This window comes from Apium graveolens, unplaced genomic scaffold (genome assembly GCF_009905375.1).
Source record: "Apium graveolens cultivar Ventura unplaced genomic scaffold, ASM990537v1 ctg1933, whole genome shotgun sequence".
In the NCBI taxonomy this organism is placed as follows: Eukaryota; Viridiplantae; Streptophyta; class Magnoliopsida; order Apiales; family Apiaceae; genus Apium; species Apium graveolens.
In genome coordinates, this window is record NW_027417456.1 from 20,368 (window position 1) to 32,258 (window position 11,891).

At 36.1% G+C, this 11,891-nt stretch overlaps 1 protein-coding gene across 1 annotated transcript; it reads left to right on the forward strand.

The window, feature by feature from the left end:
• The first annotated feature begins 1,243 nt into the window (after positions 1–1,243).
• On the forward strand, positions 1,244–9,066 carry LOC141700233 (uncharacterized). Its single transcript, XM_074504043.1, has 7 exons — positions 1,244–1,353; positions 1,713–3,465; positions 3,557–3,638; positions 3,758–3,827; positions 6,505–6,690; positions 6,840–6,900; positions 8,858–9,066. Exons 1-7 carry the CDS (start codon positions 1,348–1,350, stop codon positions 9,049–9,051), a joined length of 2,352 nt encoding a protein of 783 aa, XP_074360144.1. The 5' UTR covers positions 1,244–1,347; the 3' UTR covers positions 9,052–9,066.
• The last annotated feature ends 2,825 nt before the right edge of the window (positions 9,067–11,891 follow it).

The window sequence follows — 11,891 nt, forward strand, 5'->3', positions numbered from 1 at the left end:
TATTAATCGCATACCAAATAAGCAAAATCATTTAAACAATTATAAAGTTTATAAAGTTGATGAATCAAGAACAGCTCACCGGAGTCCCTGGTGAATGCTATGTCCTATTTCGACTTCTCCGTCATCTTGGGCTCTGCAACTTCAGGCGTCTCAATGGACTATCTACCGTTCCTTACTTCATCTTTATAATTATTATAATAGTAGATGTTTATTAGGTACATGATCTATATGAATTTTAGCTTAAATATATATATAAACTGTATGTTATCTTGTTATAGATTGCAGATGTGAGGTTTTTAGCTTGCTATTAATGTATATAGAAAAGAAATTTGTATAAGAAAACTCAAAAGATTTTGTTTTGATGCTGAAATAGAAAATTGACATGTTCGATTTGTTTTCAGTTTTTACGAGTGCAGTTGCTTTACTTCATTGATTCCAAAGCATTTGATGTCTTATATTGACAGGCATGCATGCTCATACTATAATTACTTACAGGAAAAGCTTAACTTAGGAATCAAATGACCCCTTTGTTTCTGCGAAATTGAAATAATTCAATGTTGAACCATTCGAATTTCAAGGCGTGTTTTAAAAGTAGCTGTTATAAAATATTTGTAAAAAAACAAATACTTTCGAGAAAAAATATTTTACGATTATTAAAAATCCAAAAATAGAAAGAGTTTACTGAATTTTTTCTCTGGGGTATGTCACAGATTGCGTTTTATCCTACGGGCGTTGTGGCATACGTGAAGTTCTTACACTATTCGGAGCTTAACCGGGAACGTCTTGAAGAAAGCAACCCGAAAAATTTCTTTTTCTTATTTGACTAATATTTGCACCAAAAGATTATTGATCAAATTACACCTCAAATAAGACTGCTCAAATGTTTTTAAAAAAAAGAAAACCGGAAAAAATATATGTATAATACTTGGAGCCTTCTCGTAGGACTTCTGGAAGACTAACGGAAGTATGGTTTGAAGGTGACATTTAAAAAACTTGTGTTGATTAAATAAATCTTACACGTGTTACAGATTTCGGAAATCGGACCTATTCGGTTGAGACACCGATTTGCGATTTATCGGGTGATTTTTAAAAAGTCCGATAATTTATCGGCGATTTATCAGAAATTGGTCAAATCGGACAAATATTTTTGACCGATTTTTTAGTGATTTATCGGCAATTTTTGAAAAATCTGCCGATTTCTATAACAGAGTTTAGTTACATATAGAAAAAAATATATATTTACAAAAAATAGGGAAGAAACAATAAAACTAGGGTTCAGTTAGTTATGCGGCGTTGATGGCTGAAGGGGAATAACTCCGATTTCAATCTCTAATCAAGCTGCGACAAATGGAGGTATATACATGTCTATATCTTTATGTAGAATGATTAATAGTATTATTATTGATATATTTATTTAAAATCATTGCTCTGGTCGCTTAATATGATTGATTAACTCTAATTTGTACGAAAATGGAGGTAATGTACATATGGAGCATAGTGTGGTTAGTGATGTGGCCTAATTTTGTTTATTTTTAAATAACTTAGAAACTATTTCTGTTTCCGTTGTTAATGTTATCCGTCACTCGTTATTAATTGATTCCCTTAATTTGATTTTATCGGAAAATTAACACACTTGGAATTATTTTGTCTGTGAAAATATTGTGATTCATGTCCGTGGCTTTCAACTTGTTAATGATGTTTACTTGTAACAGGCCTTACAAGCTACTGATGTCACGTTGCAAAAAAATTCATCAAGTTCGCCAATGTTACACCCCGATTGGGTTATTTCGACAAATCCACGAAAGAAAAAGAAGAAGAAAACAAACAACTCCAATTCCCTTGTGAATGATGTTACACTGCAAAGAAATTCGACAGGTTCGGACAAGGTACCTTCTGATAACGATTTGAAAAAGAAAAAGAAAAGAAAGAGAGGTGGCAAGAACTTGAATGCCCTCATAGATGTTAATTTTATTCAGCAGCCTGTCGATGCTACTTGTTTACTGACAGATTCTAGATTAGAGCAGTGTAATATACAAGTTGATGATTGTGACAATATCCAAAAGACAAGTTTTAGTAATTTGTCTTTAAGTAATGATAGTAACATCACTGGTAGGATTAGTGGTGTAATAGTTGATTCTAGGACTACTCTCCAAGTAAAAGTTAACCAAGTTCCTGTACCTAATGCGAACCCTGTATCTATCATTGGGGAACACAAGGACCAGGTGTGCGCTAATAATGGCCCCAAGGAGTTAAGTTTGGATGCACCACTGGACAAGAAGAAGAGAAAGAAGAAAAAGAAGAATCTGAATACGTTGGTAAGTAGTATTATAATTCCCAGTACATCTGTAATGGGTGATCCCAAATCAATGCAGCATATCACGGAACAGCTGGTATCACAAGAAATGCCCCAGAATAAATATGAAACTAAGGATAGAATTTACAGTGGCGAGGATAGCTCTGGCATAATTGATGCTAAAGTAGATAAGATTTCAGTATCTCAAAATATGGGCCCAATTCATAAAGTTGCAGGACGCGATGACCTGGCTTGCGGTGTTGAAACCGGAAATATGGTCATGGTTCCGGTGCAGGCTTGGAAAACGAAAAGAAAAAAGAAAAAGAAGAATCTGACTATGTTGGTAAGTAGTGTGATTATACCCAGTAACTCTGTAAAGGGTGCTCCGGAAGTAGTTCCTACGGAATCCACTGAACAATCGATTCAGCATAGTACAGAACAGGTGATATCTCAAGGAATCCAGCAAAATGAATATGCAACTAAGGATAAAAATTGCAGTGGCGAGGATAGCCCTAGCATACATAATGCTAAAGTAGATAAGATTTTAGTATCACAGGATATGAACCCAGTTCATGAAGTTGCAGGAGACGATTACCTGGCACGTGGTGCTGATATCTGTGGAAAAATGGTCATGGTTCCGCTGCAGGCACAGAAAATTAAAAGAAAAAAGAAAAAGAAGAATCTGCATACGTTGGTAAGTAGTGTGATTATGCCCAGTACATATGATATGGCTGATCCTGAATTGATGCAGCATAGCACAGAACAGGGAGTATCACAAGGAATCCACCAGAATGAGTGTGAAACTAAGGATAAAAATTGCAATGGTGAGGATAGCTCTGGCATAGTTGATGGTAAAGTAGATGAGCTCTCGGTATCTCCAGGAAAAGCTGTGGGCAATATTCATAAAGGGAAGAAAAGAAAAAGAAAGATCCGAGGGAATAACGTGATCCTGGAACCTGAAGAGGTTGTAATCTCCTCTAATGATCTCTCGGAAGAGCAGCATGTTAAAAGGGCTAAACTGAATGCTGACCAAAATGTGGGCATTGGAAGAATGCTTCCTGGTTCTGTTCCAAAAAAACTTCTTGTACTTGATTTGAATGGGCTTCTTGCTGATGTTGTTGGGGATAACTCAGTAACAATCAAAGCTGACGGTCATGTAGCGGGGAAAAAAAGTGAGAATTGTTCTCGCTAATTACGCTCTTGTTATAGGCATCATATTTGTTGTCCAACATTATGTTAACATCACTGGTACTTGTTCTGTAGTATTCAAGAGGCCCTTCTGTGAGGATTTTCTGCAGTTTTGCTTCAACAGATTTACTGTAGGAGTTTGGTCATCTAGAAGAAAGTACTTTTCTACCTTCAATTTTTCAGTATTCTACATGTATATAGCCTTTATATAGTTTTCTACGTATCTTTCAGTTTTGTCTTACTGGAAATATCTAATTGAATTATGTCATTTTACAGGGAAAATGTGGATAAGGTTCTCCAAGTTCTTATGCCAGAAGAGGACAGGTCAAAACTGGCTTTTGTATGGGTAAGAAATTTGCACCATAGCTTAATTGTTAAATCCACCGTCCTTCACTTTTTCATTGTCATAGTCCATATTGCCTGCCTATAACCTATTTAATTGTAGACTACCAAAGTTCTATTTCACTTTCATTAGTAAATAGGTCACTTGATCTGTGGTAAGATATACAATTTATAATTAGAGAAAAGATTATCGACGTCAAATTGGGGCGTATATTTTTAATTTGAGGGTAAGCAGCTGAATTAGTTGGTTGTGTTTGTACCTTTGTGTGGTCATTACCCCGGGGTCACATTGGTTCCTGATAAAGCTAGTCTAGTTACGGTTACTATGTGCTTGCGAGAATTAAGATACACTTGCTGCAGTTTTAGTTATACTAATTTTCCAGTGAAATTAAGAGGCAGCTTTTAAGTGAACAATCCTGGTTAGTCCTAATAAAAATCTTAAAAGTCCTAAAGTTAATACTGAAATTCTGAAGCCTTATTATTACTGTTTATTAGAATTAAGATGCATAAATTCTCCTTTATTTTGAAAAGCATAAAGCCTTGATGAGATAAATAATAAATTACTGATATTTGCAGCTTTGCTGACTATTAGGCATCTTAAACTGCTTGGATCTTGGAGTATGGGTTTCAGATGGGATTGAAAATTCTCTTACTATTTGAGAGTAAAGTTGGTTTAAATCTTTTAGGTATATGGTATTTATGCTGAGATGGGCTATAAGACCAGGACTTGTCAATACATATTCAATGCGTTTAAAGGTCAAGTACACTGGTTCGGAACTAAGATATGAATTCATCATTAGACATCTTATTAAACTCTTATCATACTAACCAAAGTTCAAATGCCAAAAGAATAAGAATCTACTTATTCTAAAGCAAGTTAGCATGTCATAAGGTAATAAGCATACAGCCATACACACTAATTTAGAAAATGTAAACCCTTGGGGAAATGTATTCATCATATTTTCCTCTGTGCTAATACCCCTAGCAAGATGAGCAGTTCTCGAATTGCACTTAATTATCACCCCTACTAGACTATAAGCCACTTGTATCTAAAATATAAGACAAACTTTGGAATTTCGACAAATTTTTGAAGTAATTATGAACTGCAATAATAATATGTGAAATGGTCATGTTTGCATATATAGCAGAAGTCTTGATTTCTGGTGCCAGTTGTGCAAGGTAATGGTACATGCAATCAGTAGTGAGTAATAATGGACTATTTTAATCACTACGGATTGGTAATGATGTGACCGCATGTATTTAAAGGTGAGGTAGTATCTCAAATGGTAACAAGCATACACTAATATAGGAACTTAGGAAGCATTAGCCTTTGGTCAGACTCTTAATTGTGCCTCAAGTACCCGTGTTAGACACTCGACACTCAGTCATGAGCACGTGGACTTGGACACTTTTTTAGGCCAAAAACCAGATATAATTTTCAAAATTTTGTCGAGTCTGACACTGGGGCACTTATTTGTGTTGAACACTTTAGCCGAGTCTGGATAACGAAGATTTTATGTTGGGCGCTAATGCATTGCAAGGTGTATAGTCACCTAGGAAGAGGTGAGTCGATACTTGTATTCGAAGGCAAGGTAGCATGTCAAATTATAACAAGGATGGACTCATTTAGGAAACATTTTAATTTTTTCTTTGATATTATCTAGTTTACTAACTACCAACACACCTAAAATGGTAAGCAGTCATTTCACTAAATTATAAGCTGTTCTTGTCTTGAAATACAAGACAAATTCTAGAATTTTGACTTTTTTTTAAGAATTCAATTTGGGACTGAAAATGAACTGCACTAATATGTTCATATGTTCATGGAATACATGGTAAAGATATTAAATATATTTGCCAACTCTGCGAGGTATCATTGCATGCTATGAATATTGCAGACTGTTTACCTTGGTAGTGGTGTGATGGTGCTTTACTTTTTTTATAATCCAAACATTGAATTTCAATGGTGAAATGAAATTGAAAGAAGAAATTCGGGGAACCTTTAGTTTAATTGAGAGAGGGAATGTGGAGAAGTAAGTAGAAGGAAGAGTGAGATGTAATATTACTTTACATAATTATTAACCTCCATGTTCAACCCAAATGTAAGCAAATGGGTGGGACAGAGGGAGGACTACTCAATTTTTACTTTGTGAAATCCAAAATGCAAATCAGGATTTAGCAAAAAAAAAGAAAGAAAAAGGAAATGAGGACGTATAGTATGTAGGATGGAGGGAGTACACAAAAGATCCATCAGGTAGATGTCGAGTTCTTGGTGACTCAATCTTTAAGAACGGGTAAACCTCCATCTTGGAACCTAGATCCATATCTATTTCTTGCGGACATGTATAGTTACCCTTGATAAGAATTCACATTTTCTTCTGCTTGGTGAAGGCGCCACCAAAGTTTATGTTGAATTTTGATTTTTGTTATTTTGGCATATATTTGTTTTCCTTTCGATTTTGACATTCCAAATCTGCACGTATATGTACATTGGACAGGACATGTGAATACATGTACTTACCTAATGCATTTACGTGGCTTTGTGTGTTTACTGGAGTTAGATTATAGTCTCATTCTCATTCATTTTGTAATATATGCCACAAGACAAATTCATCTGTAACAAATCTTTGTTTTTGTGAGGGCAGCTTTAATCTTACATTAATGTCATGTGCTTATTGCAGAATCAAAGCCACTGTACTCGGACAGGTTTCCAAACTCTTGAAAACATAGACAAGCCTCTGTTTTTGAAGGAACTTCCGAAACTGTGGAAAATTGAAAATAGAAAATTTTCATTCAAGGTTGTAGATTATGATAAATCAAACACACTGTTGCTGGATGATTCTCCGTATAAAGCCTTGCTGAACCCTGTAAGTAGTCATAATTTACGTACTCTTGTTCTTCTGCCACATATGTTTATCCTTCTACTTCAACCACTCTTTGTTTTCTTAAATTTAGTGTACTTTGAAACTGGTTGATTGCTTAAGTCTTCTTACAGACTTTGATTTTCACTTTTCAGCCATACACAGCAATCTTTCCCACTCCATACCAATACCAGGATCAAAATGATGCTGGATTAGGTGAATTTCCATCTCTCAATTTTTAAGTCTCTAAATCTGTGTCTACAACTTCATTCAGCTTGTTGTGCTAATTCATAGTTTAAGCTTATTGTGTGCCTGTATTATATATATCCCATCATGTTGATAAAAACTCGTTTACAAAATAGTCTAATGTGTAGCAAAGAAACAAGGACTCGCTAAAGCTGTTGTTATCGCATGATATTACATGTTTGATAATTATAATGATGTCTGTTAAGTAATATTTTATTTCTGTCAACATAGAGAAGTATTAGTTTTATCTACACATTTTTCTGTGGGGTAGTTAGCCTTGTTATTTGCTTTAATCCCCTGAACTTAAAATTGTCTTCTTTTCTCTTTCCAAACTCTTAGACGAGTATATAATTATAAAAATATAACATTGTGTTCTACTACACTATAAACCATTTAAGCCTACAATTTCTAGTATTCGTCGGAAAGAGTAGTATAAATCCCCGAGTCGAGCTGAGCTTTCTTATCGAACAAAAATCGTGTACGAGCTCGAGTTTGTTAACTAACGAGCCGAACACGAGCTTATTCACGAACATAAACGAGCCGAGCCAGAAAAAATTCAGGTCAACCGTTATTTGACTGTGAAAATAACGTATCAAATATTTTTTTTGAAATTTTGGTTATATCACTAAAATATATATATCTTGACCTCCATACTGTTGGATCGATGGAAAATATTTAAAAAAAAATCAAAACACCTATTCATGACTAAACACTAGTTAGCGGTAATAGTCAAATTAATGCTTGGCTGTTAAAATAACAAACCAAATAAAATTATCTTGATTTGAATCTTTGGTTTATCATTAAAATATATTTATTTTGACATCCATACGCTTATAGATCAATTAGAAATAATTTTAAATAAGTCGAGACACCAATATAGAACTAAACACTAGTTACTAGTACTAGTCAGACTAATGTTTGACTGTTAACATAGCAAATCAAATAAAATTATTTTGATCTGTAATTTTGGTTATATCAATAATATATATATTATGACATCCATACGGTTAGATCGATATAAAGTATTTTTAAAATAATCAAAACAACAAATCAGGACTAAACACTAGTTTGTGGTAATAGTCAAACTAATGCTTGACTGTCAAAATAACAAACCAAATAAAATTATCTTGATTTGAAACTTTGGTTATATCATTAAAATATATTTATTTTGGCATCCATACGCTTGGATCAATTAGAAATAATTTTAAATAAGTCGAGACACCAATATAGGACTAAACACTATTTACTAGTACTAGTCAAACTAATGTTTGACTGTTAAAATAGCAAACCAAATAAACTTATTTTGATATGAAACTTTGGTTATATCAGTAAAATATATATTTTATGACATCCATGCGGTTGGATCGATATAAAGTATTTTTAAAATAATCGAAACAACAAATTTGGACTAAACACTAATTAGAGTTGCTAGTCTTGACCGTTAAAATAGAAAATCAAATAAAATTGTTTTGATTTGAAACTCTGGTTATATCATTAAAATATTCAGGATATATTATAATTTTTTCGAGTTTTAACGAGCGAGCTCGAGCTCGAGCCGAACAATCCAAAACTCGGCTCGAGCTCGTTTTGCTTAAAGAACACATTTGTCTGTTCGAGATCGAGTTCGTGTTCGTTAACGAGTCGAGCCGAATGAGCTTTTAACGAGTCGAGCTCGAGCTTGTTCACGAATAGCTCGGTTTGTGAACAACCCTATATATATAGAGGGGGAGGGAGAGATTACAGGGGAGAGATGGAGATTGGTTGTACAAATTAGAGAAAGAAACTTAGATTTTGAGAGAGATAGAAATCCAGGGATGCAGATGTACGTAGTGAGAAAGATGAATTTTGTGTGTATTATATTAGTCCTCATCGTAGAAGGCGCAAATTGAGCCTATTGACTTACTAAAAACGTACCTGTATGTACCAGTGTTGCACGGGACGTGGGTCGTTCCGGGACGGGGTACGAGTTCAGGTACGTGGGACGTGGATGTAAAGGAATCGGGTTCGCAGGTCGATACAAGGAACCCTTTATTTATTTATTTATTTATTTTATTAGATATTTTGTACATAAAAAATGAAAAACATAAATGTATTACCAAATTTTTCCAGCAAATTAGTTGACTTCTTTGACATGATTTGTATTCTGCCCTTCAACTTATTTATACATAGCAAGAATAGGCTGCAAGTGAGCAAGTCATCCATTGATTCACATTAACATTCTGGTAACTTATTAATTATACAAACTACAGCCTTGTAAACCGGGAGGTCCTGGACAATATATTATACAACAACAAGAATATACACTAACAGTAAATCATGAATCCAAGTAATATTAAACCGAAACATCTTCCAGTAATATTAAAAATCAAAGCATCAAAGTTTAGAGTTTAGACAAGACTAGAAACTTTATAAACCACAACAATATTCCAAAAATAAAAACCAAAACAGAGTCATAGAGATCTCAAATACATCATCAAATCATCAAATATAAAATAAATTTGATCCACCCATTTACTCCCAGTTTGTATCTTCTAGTCTTACAGCAGATTCCTCCAACAGTGAATTCTCCGGATTGACATCCCACTTCTTTGATGGCCCCTTTTTTATAGCTTTCTGAACAATGCAAAAGACGAGTATTGGAATGAATAAACATGAGTTTATCAGCCCTTGCAGCATTGAGCCTATTCCTTTTTGCATTATGAATATACGAGTACGTGCTCCAGACTTGTTCAGCGGAAGAACTACTTATTGGCTGTGACAAAATTTTAAAAGCAACTTCAGCCAATTGTGGAGTTTCTGAACCATATGTAGACCACCAGGAAATTGGATTCATGGACACTGCATCAACTCTAGTTGCGAGAGAGCCAAAAATCCTTTCTTTTGCTTGGAATTTTGAAAGCCGTTCACGTAAAAGTTTTCTTTCACTTGCATCTTCACCAATTTTTTCCAAGACTGTCATTACCCCTTTAACAACCTCCAAATCTTGATTTGGAGGGCGCCTAGGGATACCACCTGGAGCTTCGATTCTCAAGTAATTAGCATCATAAAAATGAGGGTTGAGTGAAAATCCCAAACAGTGCATTGGAACATTCATTTTCTCTCAGCGACTAACTAAAATTTCCTACACTTTATGATGATCGGCAACATGGTAACTATATTTCATAGCATTAGTTATCTCTCCTAACATGCAATCCATCATCCCATAAATCTCTCCCATTTTCGGCCCTTCACCATCAGAAAATTTAATCATTAAATATATTGGTTTGGTGATGGCTAATATATTATCAACCTCTTCCCAAAACTGATCATCCCCAATAGTTGCAGCGATCTCTTCCCCAAGATTTTTCACTCCCACTTCACTATTCCTTACTCACTCCTTCCAAGCCATTAAAACCACTGTCGTAGCAAGAGACTCCCTACACTTTTTTACTCTTCTTGACATGTGATGTGCTGCAAATCTAGTTTTAGCCACTTTAAGTAATTCAAGATTAGAATTTGTTCTAAACATGGCTAGGGCATGTGAGTGATTAATAAAAAACTTAACTAAATCGTTAGCCCTTTTACATGTTATACCTAAAATTTGGCATTGGGTCATGTCGGGTCAATCGGAATAGAATCAGGGCAAGAGGAGGAAGGATAAGGTTGTGGGCTGCCATGTACTAAGGGAGGACGCGCCCTCTGTACATGGGATGCGGCCAACCTGTAGTGGATTGTGTGAGTTGAATTGTTTGAAGCCAAGATTGCAATGCCAAGGGGACTAGGACGCGTCTGGAATTTTGGGCGCGCGCCTTGCCTGAGTAAAGTTAGCAAGATGGATTATCCACATGATAAAGTTTCAATGCAAGGGAATTGTGTGCATTCTCCACATAGAGGACGCGTCCTGGTCTTGGGAGATGCATACCATTGAATGAGTTGGGCTGGTCTTACCTATGACAAGGCAGACCAGGATATCTTGAGGACAGGGCAAGCATGAAAAGAGGAATGGAGATTGTTTTTACTAACATATTTGCTGCTGGTACTCTTTGAAGAATTCCCTCCTTGAGACGGTCAAGGAGGGGGATGTCCGTGAAAAGCTTGAAGGCCTCCTCCTGTAGTCAACGGTTGTCCTCATCGGGGATGCGGGATTAATTTTGGTGTGTGTTTTGGGAACTCTGTTCTTGCATTCAACGGGTGTCCTCGTTGGAGAACTTTGGAGTCATCTTGCACTTTGCACCCAAGAGCTTAGGATCACCTGTCCTGTTATCTGGTGGGTTATCCTCATTCGGGGGAGGGGACAGGGACGCGTCCAGCATTTGGGGTGAACCGTGACTATACCTGCGTTCGTAAATCAAGGGAAATAGCTGTAGCGGAGTGTTATCCCTGCGCAGGGAGATGCACTATCCGTGAAGTCCTACGATTACGGACGAGTCTTTGGTCTCATAGTTGGACATTCCTAAAACTAGCGGAAGATGAATTCTGGAAGGACTTCTACCGGGCCTAGGAATGAGAAGTCTAAGTCCATTGGATTTCTTGTTCCCCAATAACTACGTCAGGATTGAATACTATATAAAGGGTACGTAGGCACATTGAGAGGGGTAGGTAGTTGAGAGCTAAAAAAGAGCCACAACTTGCCATAATCAATCTCAGCCACCAATTAACATACAACCACCGTACACTACTCGATTTTCCGGCGAAGAACCACCGTCGTAGATCTTAATTCCGGCGAGAAACCTCAAACTTTGTTGTTACCAGATTCCTCCGTCAACAAATTGGCACTAGGAGGGGTGCTGATTAAGATCATAGTCTTGGAAGGAAAAGATGTCTTACAATCATGATGGAAGTTTTTACGATGGAAGTGATAGCAGATCTGAAGGAGAGGGCGAGGGATGTTACACTCGCCATGAACCCTACGTGCCCAAAAACATAGTGGATCCTCCGTGAGCTCCAGATGTGGGAGGAACGCCACCAGTTCTCATCAGCAA